This window comes from Triplophysa dalaica, chromosome 24 (genome assembly GCF_015846415.1).
Source record: "Triplophysa dalaica isolate WHDGS20190420 chromosome 24, ASM1584641v1, whole genome shotgun sequence".
Lineage (NCBI taxonomy): Eukaryota > Metazoa > Chordata > Actinopteri > Cypriniformes > Nemacheilidae > Triplophysa > Triplophysa dalaica.
The window spans coordinates 965,584-980,950 of NC_079565.1; the positions used below are offsets into that span (position 1 = coordinate 965,584).

Here is a 15,367-nt window from a genome sequence, read left to right on the forward strand (position 1 = left end):
ACCAATAGGAGCGAAGCTGCCGGGTGTCATCTCCCCTTTCCCATGACCTGACGCATATTCATACAATGATAATGACTTCTAGCTGTATTGATCCCCCTCCGTGATGTCCACTTCACTGACCGCACGTGTCACTTGACTCACGTCTGTTGCCCCAAAAATAAGACCTCTGTATCTGATATTACACTGCAAGGATATTCTAGAGAAATTACTTGTCAAAATAATTTTGATTTCAAATTTAAAGCAATATTTTTTTCATCTACCAGCAACCACACAGCAATTTGTGAACCACTTTTGCAGTCATGTACCAATCCAGTCTATTTTAGTTGTGTATTAAATGATAAGACCCCGCAGTCTGGATCAAGCTGACTCTGAAAAAAGTTTACAATTGGATGATAATTCTCAGAAATATCTTGTTTTTTCTTCAAATGAAAACTTATGAACCGAAACAGGAAGTGATTGCGGTTGTAAACAGTATCCCACAAGGCCATGCTCTCACGTATGAGCATGAGGGTCTCATAGCTGTCGGTCTGTTGTCCTGCAACGTCAATAAGTGCATTTACTGAGCAGCACGTGCTGGACATCTCCTCATCATTGCTTTGAGTTCAGTGTCTTGAGATAGTTGATCTCTAGTTTGAGACAGAAACTCACTTAATATGAAGAATCCACTACATAATAATCCTGAGGATAGAGATGTGATGAGTTTTGCACAAAACACACAGACGTATTTATAGTATTTCCTTTCATAAATTACAATTTAGTTCTTGTAGCTCAATGGTTAGAGCATTACAATAACAGTACAAAGGTTGTGAGTTTGATTCTCAGGGAACACACACACTGATCAAATGTATAAATCACTTGTGTGTATGCATTCAAAAACTGAAATGTGAGTTCCTGTATACAATATATCTCCATTCTATTGGAACATTTATTGCATTTTACATTTTATGTTTAAAGATGCAGAGCAATCCAGTGCGCAACAGAGAAATGTACAGTAAAGCTCTCCACAACTACGCGTCTTGATATAAGATTGCATAAACATTGACATCTAATAATGGAGATTCTGGGTTATGGTGGGGGTCTTAAATAACGTGTGTCACGGGTGCGAGTGGGAGGAGAGAGAGAGAGAGAGAGAGAGAGAGAGGGGAGCTCGAGGCGCGGTCTGGCTGCAGGTTCATTATAGTGATCGGTGATCAGTGGTCGTGACTCGTTCCGGACGCGCAGTTTTTACGCGCAGAATGACAGTGAATTGTTGATAAATGGCGTCTGTGAAATGGATCACACATCAGCGTTTGCTGGTTTTATTCTGGATTATCTCGTTTTCAGGTAAGAGATGTTATATTGTTGTATATTTGGACAAGAGTCCCAGTGCGCAAACGGTGGAGAGGAGACGGTTCAAGGTGTTGCGATGCATTAAGGAATGTAAACAACTCTGAACCTGCAATCATATGATATTATTAAGACCATTTACTAGTTGTCTAGATAATTACTTGTTTGTGTAGAACGCAAACTGTTGGTGTGATAATCTGTCACTGACTCGTTCATCTTTCGTGTAAACGGGATGGAGGAAACACACGTGATACGGTTTGGGTACCAGCAAGTAAATTGCATTAAAAAAAATGTATTGTTTTTAAATTGTATTATAAGTACTGCGTTAGCCTAAACCACAATATGATTGAACATGTTTATCAGTTGACCTCATGCATTGAAGAGTTTGTTTTATTGTAGTTAAAATAATTTGATATGGTTAAATTACTACATCATGAGACACCAATGAAAGTCATTTCAAATGTTCAGATCAGGTGAAAATAGCATTTTACTTAAGTTGAGAAAACATGAAGATCGGAGTGAAAATGAATCAATGGCAGGCTCGTTCTTCTCAGTTGACCCTGAATTAAAGGATTAGATGTGTTCAAAAGAAAAACTGCCTTCATGATGTTTAGTTTGATCAGAAATTGGAGCTCATATTTGAATGGAACGTCTCTCCCGCAGCTGTTTCTTGTGTCAGTGATTTGGCCTTCCTGGTGGAGCCCAGTGATGTGCGAGCATATCGAGGTGAGCAGGTTTCTCTGGACTGCCTGACTGAAGGCGAGCCGCCCGCCGCCGTGGAGTGGATGAAGGACGGCGTCCGTCTCCAGGAGAGTGACCGTGTGCAGGTCCAGCCCAACGGAACGCTGTGGATCACAGATGTGAGGAGTTCACCAGAACAATCAGACAAAGGTGTCTACCAGTGCCTAGCCCAAAACAAACACGGAGCCATCTTGAGCCAAAGATCACGTCTCTCAATCCCAGGTGCGTGCAATGAAACCTTTTCCCTTTAAAAGTGTAGGCCAAACATTTATCAAGGAGATGTGATGCGTGGGTGCAGACAGATTTTCATGTTGTGTAAGCACGTTGTATGCAGTTCTCGCAGCGGCCTCCAACACGATTGTTTGCTGGCCGGCCACACATAGAAATCTGTTGAAGGCTATTGGCTGGCTCCCATTGTCCCCGGTGGCCCGAGAGGAGAGAATAAAGGCCTGTTGTGGACACATCTGTGTCTATTCAACTCCCTGAGCCCTGACCTTCACAAAGACCCGCAGAAGTTCAAGCACAACCGATCAGAGAACGTTTCTGTGGGTGATGTGCACCTGTAGCTGGGTAAAACACGTCACGTTTTAGTAACCCAGCATAGGTTCATTACTAACTCAATAGTTCATGGAGAAATGAAATATCTTTTTTTATCAAATAAATATGTTTATCTCTTGTATCTTTTTAGAAAGCAGACCAAACTAAACTCAAACATGTCACTCGAAGGCATTAAGGGGGCACTCGGTCAGTAGGGGGTGTTTTGCGGGTGAGCGGACTGGAGGGGGGTGGTATTGGTTTGCTTCACTGCCCGTCTGTCTAAAGGGCGTCGGGAGAGGTCAGCGGGTCACCGGGGTTGTGGGATTGTCTTTATTCCACAGCAGTGTGTTGACCAGCGGCTCGACCTGATGTCCACATCCAGCCTGACTGATGCGCTGCTCTCTCTCTTTCACTAATGTTGCTCTTTAGACCCGCAGTCAGTTGTTTTGTTAGACTTGTCAGGGTTTGTGAGGGAGAGGGGTCTGAAAGGAACGGCTTGGTGGTCTTTGGACTTAACCTTGATTTTGTTCCATGGCTCTCTGTCAAAGGGAACGGCCCCATTATTTAAAATCACATTCAAGCCAAACGCTGGAGTTACAACTCAGATTTGAGTTTTTAAAATATAAATTCGAAACAGCTTAAAGTTGTTTGTAAGTTAAAATTTTAACTAGACAGAGCGCTTGACTATATATGAGTATGACAACACGTGAGGGGCAAAAGGAAAAGTGACCTCTAATCAAAAGTGCATGAAAATGAAACGGGTGCAAACTTTTAATCTTTGAGTGATTTTGAGGTGAAATGTTCTGAAAGGTTCTTGGAGATACACATTTGACTCTCTGTTTTACTCCATTGAAAATGACTTTAGACTCTTTCTCTGTGCTGAAGGTTTTTTTCTTCTAAAGTCAGAGTTTGTTTTAATGACGCTCGTGACGTAGAGACACATTTAATCTGAGATGAAACTCACTGAACAGACGGACTTGAGAGACCTCTGATCTTTAGCAGGAAGACTTTGTGCTGTTTGACCCAGGCATTGATCTGACCTCTGATGACCCCGCTGACCTCACCGGACACACACACACACACAGAGCAGATCCTCCTAAAGATGTCTGATTATTACTGCCCAGAGATCAGATGTCTCAAAAACTTTTATTTGTGATTCATTGCTTTCACCATATTGTACACAGCCCCATAAATTGCAGTACCAGGGTAATACCAGTGTAGGATGGCAGTACGATGTTTTTTTTAAAGAACATTTAATTTAATAACACGTCCATTCATTCTATAGCGTAACTGCAACATTTATTTTTTGACATTTGCAAGCACGTGGAGAGCTTGAGCACGACTTCTGAGAATGATCTCTGTTTGCAGAGATTGTGAAGAGTTTAATCTGAACGTCCGTTAGCTGTAATTGCACCTCAGATGTAAATCAAGGAGTGTTTTATTACTGAATTTCTGCGGGAAGTGAAGAACCATTGATTTCCTTTAGCGGGAGGAGGAGACAAAACCCAGGGGCTTGTGGGTAAAATGAATGTCCGGTGTCCCTCATCAGGTTCATGTTGTTATCATCACTTCAGTCTGTGATATTTGATGTAAATGTCTTGTGGCGGTAAGTTTTGTGTGAAGTCTTACATTTTTAACTCATTTGTGGCACAGCGATGGAGAAGAGATGGAAGTGTTATTGATTTCTGCTGATCTATAAAGTTCATCATTCACTGTCATCGGTCAATTGATCCATTGATCCGAGCAGCTGTTTATTATTGGCTGACCTGCACGTTAAAAGACAGCCAATCACAGATGAGATCAGATCTTACAAGATTTAGATATAAATCTGATTATTGTCTGCTGCATTAAAACAAGCTATTACAGCTTTTAATTGATTTGTATTATTTCTAATATCTTCTGATTTCTGTTTGTTGTCTGTGTTGATTGCTTATCTAGTTTGTGTTTTATACAAGCAAGACTAGCAAACACACTGTCAGTCCTCTCACATATAAAAATGCTCTCATCGGTTACTTTCTGTCATGTGGTTTACCTCTTTCTTGAGCGGAACACAAAAGAAGATATTTTGAGAAATGTCTCGAAGGTTTTGTGTTCATACAATGCAAATCAATGGTTCGTGTTGTTGATGATCAACATTCTTCAAATATCTTCTTTTGTGTGCTACAGAAGAGAGAAACTCGTACAGATTTGAGGTGAGCATGAATAAATGAAGGAACTGTCTCTTTAAATGATATTAAACGTGAATAACCGCTGTGTGTTATCGTACATTCCTCTTATCTTTCAGACGTTCTCATTATTGATTATGGGGGATTTGTCTGTGTCAGTAACCTGATTAGTTTTAAAAGCTATTCTATTGATTTGAGACAGACAGGCAATTACTTTCACAAAATCTACCCCGTTTACTTGCTTAAAACATCCTTTTACATGATTTCCACAGAAAAAGTATATTTGTTTGGCAGATATGTGATATTCGTCCTCTTATTGTGCATGTCCCGTGATTCATGTTTAAAGGATCGAGCCTCAGTTATTCTCTCTCTTGTCTTGTTCAGGTATGTTGTCGATTGTATCTCACCCCGTTCCGGTGAAGGTGTCTCTGGGATCTGTGGTCAGATTCTCCTGTAGTGTTAGTGGAGACGCCACACCTGTCATCACCTGGGACCTCAACCAAAGATCTTTACCTCTGGATTCAGACAGGTGAGCACGCACAACTTCACATATAAAAAGGGAATGAAAACTAAATGAATAATGAACATGAATGAAACTTTTTTTATTGGTTTAATGTCTCAGAATCACAATTTTGCCAAATGGAGCGCTGCAGATCCGTGACGTGACAATGAAGGATGCTGGGAAATATCGCTGTTCGGCAACAAACACGGCCAGTCGAGTCAGGAGCAAAGACGCCGAGCTCATCGTCACGCCAGGTTCGTGTTTCCTTCACAGAATGTCTTTGTTTAGCTTTGTTGGAACACATTAAAACTGTTCTGATCTCGCTCCAGCGTTGGTCCCCCCTGGCCCCTCGGGATGAAACCACACATCGTAGCGGCACCTCAAAACATCAGCGTCAGTTTCAATGGACCTGCGGTTCTGGAGTGTATGGCCGAGGGAAAACCCCGGCCACTGGTGTCGTGGAGCAGGGCCGACTCCAAACCCATAGACGTGTTCGGCACCAAGGTGATGGGAAACGGTAACCTGGTCATCTCTGTCGTGAAGGCGCATCACGGCGGCACGTACCTGTGCCGAGCGACGACGCCGGGGACGCGTAACTACACCACGGCGACTGCAACCCTCACCGTTCTCGGTAAGAAAGACTTTGCGCAGCGAAACACATCTTCTGTCTGTCTAGGCGATGGCGTTAAACAAAAAAACCTGCATTTTACAGTTCCTCCGTCATTCGTGGAGAAACCGGAGACTCAGACCCGTCCGAGAGCCGGAACAGCCCGCTTCAGCTGTCAGGCCAAAGGGACGCCTTCTCCTCGCATCTCCTGGTTTAAAAACGGTCAGATGATCAGCTCCAACGGCCGCACCAAGATGTACAACAGGTAACACCGAAACCCAGCGTGAAACACATTTCAAGACACTGTCTGTTGTTATACTGACCCGTTCGTTTTTCTCGTCCGTCAGTAAGCTTGTGATCACCCAGATCATCCCGGAGGACGAAGCTTTTTATCAGTGCCAGGCGGAGAACTCTCAGGGTTGGGTTCTGTCCGCGGCCCGTCTCGTCGTGATACAGTCAGACGACCGCCCCGGTGCACCACGACACGTCCACGCAGAAACCATCTCCAGCTCCGCCATCTTACTGGCGTGGGAACGGCCGCAGTACAACGCCGAGAAAGTGATCGCTTACTCCATACACTACACGAAGACGGACGGTGAGTCTGGAAATGAGACTTGAGAGGTTTTCACACTTAAAGACACAGCACCTGTTTTACTGCGATGAATACGTCTGCTTGTCCTCCAACCCGTGATCTGGTGTTCATCTAGATTTGAGACAATCGCTGAGAAATGTTTGTGATTCCAGGTGTGAATAATGAAGAATATCAGGCGGTGATCGGAAACGACACCACCAGTCACATCGTCGATGATCTGGAGCCGGCGCGTAACTACGCTTTTTACATCGTCGCTTACATGCCCATGGGTGCGAGTCGCATGTCGGAGCAAGTCACGCAGCACACGCTGGAGAACGGTGAGATAAAACACACATTTCCCACAAAGCACTGCTGCAGCGTCTGCTGGAACCGGTCAGATCTCTGTGATCTTGAGAAGAGTTTAACATACAGAGCGATGAGATGAAATGACTTTAGATTGCAAATCACAGAGAGATGACTGAAACATTTCTGACATTTCTGACTCTCTTTCTCAAGAGAAATATCTGAGACGCAGGTTTCTCTTTGCTCTAATCTCATTAATGTCTATGCGAGACCATCGAGATTTTACAGAGATCTCATCCGTGAGTTTCCTCTCGTCTCCAGTGCCTCTTCGTACACCCGAGTTCAGTCTGATGAGTCGCAGCCCGACCGATATTCTGGTGTCCTGGGAGCCGCTTCCTCCCAAGCTGAGTCGCGGGCGAGTGTCTGCGTACCGTCTGTCTTACCGGACGGCGGCGGACGAGCTGGTGACCTCCGTTGAGCTGCCCGTTCAGAGTGAGAACAGCACTCAGCAACTTCTTCAGGGTCTGCAGGCCGACACCATCTACCTGATCCGTATGTCGGCATCTACGCGTGTGGGCTGGAGTCAGCCGTCCGCCTGGAGCTCTCATCGAACTCCCAAAACGTCCAGCGCTGCAGGTGAGAACTGACATCGCACCCTTATGACTTATGGTCATAACTTCACAGGAATGGTATTTCTTATGAACTTGCGTTTCTTTCTATTTGTCAGCTGATTATTTCTCCTGTTTGGTTCATTCTTCTGTGATTCTGACACATGGGTTGCAACTCTCAAATCTCACATTTTCTTGAGGAAGATTGTGTTTTATTTGACGCTCTGTCGGACACACCAAAGGCACTGAAGTGAGCTGGGGGGTAACAGATGCTTTAGATTTAAACCTGGCTTTATTTCTGCAGTATGTTTGTTACTCGGTGACCCTTGACCCCGCCTGCCACTCAAGAGTTAAGCACGGCTCAGTTTTGGGTCACGATGAAGAAGTGTGAAAGACTCTGAAAGGCTTTTCTTCTGTTCAGCTTCTTTTCTGATGGATATTTGCTGGTCAGAACCTTTCTCTTGTGTTTAGTTAGTCGGGCTTTCGGAGCTTAAAACACGTTCACGGTCTCAGAACAAAAACGAATCACGTGAGACTAGATATGAAAAGCTTCTGAAGATAGACTGACTGCTTCTTGTCCATACAAAACCATGATGCTGGAGAATTGTGTTGTTGTTATGCAGTTGCTGTTTCTATCCAGATAGCACAGATACGTCTGTTAGACGTCTGCTAAAGGTCTGAGACTGTATTTATCAAGTTTCTGAGATTCACTCACAAGAACACCGCTAAGATTTGACCTAAGAGTAAAATTCTTGACTCAAAGCTGCGCTTTAAAGTTGGTTATAAAGCAGCTCAGTCGTAATTTAAGTGAAGTGTAGGACTAAATCTTAAGTGTCAGGCTCAGAGATGATTTACGACTCTTTGCTGTGCTGCAAACGGGATTTTGGATGACGACATTGGCACGGTATCACTGAATATATTTCCATATTTAATAATATTCTCCGATACATTCACGTTAAATGGTGAAGTTCCTAAAAGGAGTTTATATTCAACACACATATGACAATAAAGACTTTTCATGAGAATACATTGTGTTACAGACATTGGAAATAAAAGATAAACACGTTTCCACCATTTGTAAATTGCCAGTTTTAAACCAGTGCTGAAATTAGTTTTTATTTGATTTAGTCGAGTAGTTTTACTTTGACAGAAAAAGTTTTTTGTCCATTTCTGAACCATTTAGATGTCTGAACAACAATGAGTTCTAGTGTCTCAGACTGAGCGCTCAGATCAGATGTGAAGTAGTTTCATTCAGAACTGGTCATTTCTCAATGGAGTTGTTTAAATTAACTGAAGTGTGATCGAGAAACACACAACACTAAATGTGAGCGTTATTAATAGTAAAGCTTGACTTAATAAACACCGTCTCTCAAACACGATCCATCTTAATGTGATCACACCGAAGTGAAGATGTTATCAGACTCATAATAAACTCCTCAAAGCCTGCGGCTGATGGGAAATCGATGGCCGGATGGAGATGTTTGGTCGAAACCGATGTTATTTATTTGACAGACTGTACTTGCCCACAGCATTGTTTCTGATAGAGGAGACTTCATTGATTTAGTTCATGTCTTACACACAGAAATCAATGATAAAGTGCAGTTTCTCACATCCCTTCACAGCACATTCGTCATTAAACAACAATATTATAATGTGGTTAAAAATCCTTCAAAGAGCGAAACGTCTGTTTTCATCCTCAGTGCCTCCTGCACCGAACCTTGAGCTTGAACCTCAAAACTGCACGTCGGTGACGGTCCGCTGGCATCTGGCCCCCAACGATGCCGTCGTCCAGGGATACAAGCTCTCCTTTCACCCTGACAGCCAATCAGAGGACTCCATTATTCAGCTGCCCGCGCAGGACCACCAGTACACCATCAGCGGACTCAGTGAGTAAAAAACTTGTATAAAATTTGGTAGCTCACCAATAAAATAAGAATAAAATATAAGGTTGAATTTATGATGGTCATTATTACACTGTGTTAATAGGAAGTGTTTAAATGCTAAAAAACATTTCAAACGTTTTCAAACGTAACTCAAGAGAGTAACACAAGTCTCATTTTTTCTTTGACAATATTTACTCAAATCTTTTCCTTTGTGTTTGCATCTGAATGGATGAGGCCGGACTCACAATTCTAATTTTTTCTCTGATCAATAATGACCTTTTTCTTCTGGTCAGATTTATGCACGGTTGGCCTGGCCGTGCTATTCACGCCTTTGTCCGTGTCACGTAATATCCCCTCTGTGTCAAAGGTCACACCCCAGATGTCTGCTCAAAGTTTTCCCATCATTCCCCAGCGCTTCTCCACGGCCGTCTATTGTGCTGGGGTTTAAGGTCGGGCAGATGCCTGTGAGACCGTCCCCTCCTCCATCCTCCGTCCACCTCTCCAACTGGACATCCAAAACAAAATATCTGAACATTTTAGGATGATATACTTCAGGAAAAATCACCCAGTAATGTTCCAAGCTCGCATGCTGTCATTTAAAAAAAAAAAAGACATTAGAACTAGTAAATAAAAACAACATTTTTATCAATTCTTTAAGATTGACCACTTAGAATCTTGCCGAATAATATAGATTTAAAACAAAATATTATTATTTAGCACGATGTAACAGTCTTGCTTATTTTCCACAGATTGACATTATAACTACCGTGAAGTTTTATCTGGGTCTGACCCCAGACCTCAGGCCGTAAAGCTGCGACGGCAGCTGAACTGCCTCTGTGCCCTATGACCTCTGACCTTCTGCCCTAAAAGTTTAAAAACACACAGAGTGCCTGATACCTCGCATAATGAACGGCTCTCAAAATCAACCCTGTGTTAAACACACAACTACTAAACTTAACTACACCAAAACACTCAAAATTCAGGAGTATTGTGTTTTTTTTCTTGTATTAGTGAACAAATGTAAAAATATCAAATTAACGCAGAATCACAAACGTCTTCATGTGTTCATTTTCTTTTCTCATTGATATTCATCTTCTTGTACTTAGGGTTAGCTAGTAAAGAAGATGTTAATACGCTCCCTCTGGTGGTTGCGTAATGAACTGCACATTGAACAGCAACAAAGCTGAAAAACAGTGACGTCATGTTTTTATTGATTGTGTTCTACAGGTCCAAGAGTGAAGTATCATGTGAAGATTCTGGCGTTCAGTGTTGATGGTGACGGATATCAGGCACATCAGACTGTCAACACTCCTGCATGTCACTGTAAGTCCAGTCAATTTTTAAATGTGGGTCTGATATTATATGAATTGCATATTGGAAATATAGAGTTGCATTGGCGTTAGACAGTTTCACATATTCTAATGGATTTTCATTGTGGTTTATAATACAATAATGTGAGACAGTATTGTGAGAGCTTTGAGTATTTCGCAAAAAGTTTTGTTTCTTTATCGTTAAACAAGTTTGACCATTTTATTATAAAAACTTGAGAATAGTTGCATATACAAAAGTAATTATTGTAAAAATAAATACACATTCGACAATATAAAATTTTCATATGGAACTTTGATATTTTAGTTTACACTGTAATGTGACCGTTTTGAATTATATTATAAAAACTTCTGTTTTGTTTCTTAGTTTAAAAACTTTTTCAAAAACAAAACAATAAAGTCTTGAATAGTTAAATACAAAAAAATATGATAAATAAGAAAACACCTGTTTCAGGCTTATTGAATAAAAAGTTCTGAATAATTTCACTCAATATGTTTCAGGCTGGCATGATTAAATCCAGATTAAAATGTCAAGTATTGATCTTCTTTACAATAAATTAAGGCTGTCAAACGAATAATCGCTTACAGAATAAAAGTTTGTGTTTACATAATATATTTCTCAGTGTGTACTGTGCATATTAATTTAACATTTTTAGACACATACATATATGTGTATACATATTTATGACATATTCACATTTATATATTTATATTTACTTATACTTTAAATTACAAGTGTTTGTTATGTTTCATATTTTTCTCATGTGTTTCTAGATACAAAATGAATATGCACAGTACACAGACATTCCATTCCATTCCATTTTCTACCGCTTATCCGAGTACACAGACATATATTATGTAAATTCTCGATGTGATTATTCAGGATTAATCCTTTGACAGCCATTCAATAAATACATTTTAGTAAAAATAACGTCCCAATTTGAGACCGGTCTCAGGAGTTCATGCTTTGATTTTCATTTTCACTCTCATTTTTATTTACCGCACCCAAAGCCAGAGTATGTCATGAAATTACCTTTTATTATTTTATAGATTGTGTGTTGAGGTTCTTGACAGTATCTAGTTCAAATATTAGGTTCTTCTTCTTTACGGAAAGCGAGAAGTGGTTGTAAACAAAACTGCGTCTCTGTTTCAGCCGCACCGAACCGCAGACTGGCCGCTCTTCCTCCTCCAGATCAAGTTCATGCTAAAGCCAACAGTTCATCCGCTGTGATTCTGAGCTGGAGTCGACCTGCGTTCAGTTCGGGAAAACCCGTCAGTTATTCTGTCCGCTGCGGACCCGTGAGTCCGTCTGATGTCTCGGGTCTCCGCTACGTCCAGACGTGAGTCTCCATGTCTCATCAGTAAAGACCGTCTGTGGTGTGTTTGCAGCTGAATCACTTTGAACTCTCTCCTCAGAACTCAACAAACGGTGACGCTCAGAGGACTGCGGCCCAACACTCGCTACGAGTTTGCAGTTCGTTTGCATATGGATCATATGTCCAGTCCCTGGAGCGCAACGGTCTATCAGAAGACTTCACTAGAAGGTACTGAAAGTGCTCTATTCAGCGATATGAGATGAGAAATGAGACGGAAGTTTCATGCACACGTGTGTTCTGATCCACAGCTCCGTCCTCTCCTCCGCTGGGTGTGAAAGTGTCTCTGATCGATGACGGTACAGCGCTGGTGTCGTGGACACCGCCGGATCAACCCGAACTGTCTGTGGCTCATTACACCATCCTGTACGCCTCACAGACCTCATGGCTCGCTGGTGAATGGCAGGTTCTGCGGAAAGAAGGTGAGCCGACTGAAGCTACGCCAAACATTTGTATCTCTCTGAAAGATACTGAAATAATTGACACCAGATCTCTTCTGAAACTCTGAGACATTTGACTCTTTTTCTCAGGAGAAATTTCTGAGATGCATCAAAAGTTTCCATTTGTTCTCTGTATAATCTCACCGATGTCTAGGAGAAATAATTGAGATATTTCCGAGATCTCATCTGTCATTTTCTTTTTTCCTACAGCAAATTTCATGTAAATGAGAAGGAGTTCTCTCTTGTTTTTGTTTCAGGTACAGACACCATGGCTCTTCTGGAGAAGCTGGAGTCAGGTCACGTTTACCTGGTGAAGATCTCTGCGTCTAACCAGGCGGGCGACGGTCCGTTCTCCAGCACCGTCGAGCTTCAGGTGCTCCAGGCCAAACATCATCAAAGCAAAAATCCACGTCACACCGACAACCACGCTGAGCAAAAAGGTACATGCGCGTTTACCGGCGCTTTACGTGTTGAGTTGTGATTCAGTGTTTTGATGGGATTTTTCGCTCGTGTGTATTTCAGCAGCATTTATAGACGGCCTTTACCACATCGATGAGAAATCCATGACGGGTATCATCATCGGTGTGTGTATCGCTCTCACCTGCATCTTCCTCTGCATCCTCGTCCTCTTTACACGGTACGTTTGATTATTTTAATGCTTCATTTAATTGTGTTAATCAAACCACAGAATTAAAAGTTGTCGTCATTCTCTGTGCAGAAAATCATCCTCGTCCTCAAAGATGATTGGACCGGTGAGGAATGAGGTCACGCGCGGCGGGGTTTCATCAGCCAATCAGCATCAAGCGGAGAACACAGACGTTCACGTTCCGATGAGGAGGACGCACTTCATTGATGCCAAAGTAATTGAAATGAATCGAAATGACTTAAACTGCTGAAAATGTTTGTGTGCTAAAATGTTTGTTTGTTTTTTTCAGGGAGGAGCAGGTTTGGTAATAAACAGTGTGGGACCGATTATGAGTGACACGCGGAGCAAACCTAAGAGATGGAACATCTTCAACAACAAAAAGAAGTCCGACACGGCAAGTCATAAAACAAGCGATTTTCTCTAGAAATGAACGTTGACACCCACATTCCCAACAAATTCTAATTTATAAAATGTGACGTCTCATGTTTGTATGAACAGGTGGAGGATGACAGTCGTGTTGATGAAGTTGGTAAGAAGACGCTGCGTTACGAGGAAGATCAGCCGGTCGTCTCCGCTCAGGGTTCCTCTCTTCACATCTTTTATCGTCCGATCGGGGAGTCCGAGAGCTCTCAGACCAGCGACACTGGCAGCCGAGAGACGGGTGATTCTGGAAACTGCTCTCAGGATGAGACGGAAACCAGCGGAACCTCTTTTAGACCCGATGACCCCGTCCAAAAACAATCACTGGAAACAGCCGTCTGTGTCGTGAGCTTGAGCTAGACCTCGGATGTTCCTCAGGGTTCGTTCACAGCGGAGAGATTTATATTACAATATTTGTGCCAAAGATTCACGACGGAGCGGTTGTGGACGTTTTAAATAGCTTTTAAAAAATCACAAATATTGTGGCTTTGAAACACTCGCACTTCTCAGTCTCCATCTCTTCAGAATCTGTGCTGAAATATTCCCGTAATACCAAAGATCAGATGAACGTGTTTTAGACATAATCAATGTCTTGTGATTCCTTTAACGTGCTTCACACAAACAGACGAGTGTTTACTGTTCGTGGAAGTGACAGAGACGGAGTTTTGTGCTGCTGTCTCTCTACCTCAGTCAATCTTTTGACCTCCACACGGGATTTACACTTTACGGTGTCTGGCTTTATTCTGCAGTTTTATTTATTTATGAATATAAAGGTGTTTGGCTTAGAGTCCAAAAGTCTGTTGAATTGAAAAATAAGAATGTTTTAGTATTTTATTTTTGGTGTGCTTCATAAAAGCAGAGAAATATCTTTCTAACATCAGAAATTTTGCATTTCAAAACTTAAATACCTGGAAAAATGCGATGTGGCCTCAGACTTTAGACTTCACAAAACATTTTATGATGTTGAAATACTTCACGAGTTAATGTGCCTCAGGTTATAGAAAAGGTTTGTGGGGAAAAAAAGCTGCTTTTATATGGTCTGGATCAAAGGAGACTGAAAGATCCAGATTGACAGACGGATGAACATTAATACCTCGCTTTTATTTCAAACATTTTCATAGTTTCTTTTGTGTGTGTGGCGCACGAGGTTGAACGTTTGCCGTTTGCCACGAGAGATCAAGTTGTTGATCTGTTTGTTTTGCTAGTTTTAAAGACGAGTTGTTTGTGAGGTTGTGCACCGTTTGGACATTCATTGGCCGTGATGATTCGTAAGTGAAGGATTCGAATACTGTTTGATTTAGCGTTTGTCTTTTAAGGAATGATCCAGGATCAGTACAAATCAAGATCTTGAAGCATCACCTAGGATGGTTGCCACAGAAAATACATTATTTTACTGATGTGAGGTGAAGTCCTGGATGACTTTACAGCTTCAATTTGGACTTTTTCTAAATTCTGTCTTATCCTTCCGGAATGCAGAGACGTGCATTGTAAGTGTGTGTAAGAGTAAAGAGGAATTTAGTTTTTCTGTGGGAATGAACATCACACCTCAGATACTTTAGACAGAGCTTAACTTTTATTGATCCTGGAGCAAACGCTTCCTTTTTTGGTGAATAACTAAAAAACGTTTAAACGCTGGTGATGTTTCTGCACCAGACACTGAAAGCTTTATGTGATGATGATGATGATGATGATGATGGCCTTATGATGAGAGGGTCATTTGCAATATGAAAAATATCCGATCCAAAGAATGAACAGAAAAATTATACAGAGATGCCAAATGATGCCCATACCAATACCTCCAAAGATATATATTTATATTCCTGTATATTGAAAGTGCCAAAAGTCCAATTTCATGTTTACCTTTAATGGTATAGCCGAGCATTATTTCAATGTAGCTTAGCGCTCAGATTTTGTGCG

At 41.8% G+C, this 15,367-nt stretch overlaps 1 protein-coding gene across 1 annotated transcript; it reads left to right on the forward strand.

Annotated features, from left to right (window-relative positions):
• The first annotated feature begins 1,256 nt into the window (after nucleotides 1–1,256).
• prtgb (protogenin homolog b (Gallus gallus)) lies at nucleotides 1,257–13,454 on the forward strand. Its single transcript, XM_056740661.1, has 18 exons — nucleotides 1,257–1,323; nucleotides 1,990–2,289; nucleotides 5,154–5,298; nucleotides 5,392–5,529; nucleotides 5,601–5,902; nucleotides 5,984–6,143; nucleotides 6,226–6,473; nucleotides 6,623–6,787; nucleotides 7,074–7,388; nucleotides 9,061–9,246; nucleotides 10,471–10,566; nucleotides 11,725–11,911; nucleotides 11,988–12,115; nucleotides 12,196–12,366; nucleotides 12,642–12,824; nucleotides 12,910–13,021; nucleotides 13,103–13,244; nucleotides 13,320–13,454. Exons 1-18 carry the CDS (start codon nucleotides 1,257–1,259, stop codon nucleotides 13,452–13,454), a joined length of 3,180 nt encoding a protein of 1,059 aa, XP_056596639.1.
• Nucleotides 13,455–15,367: the final 1,913 nt, after the last annotated feature.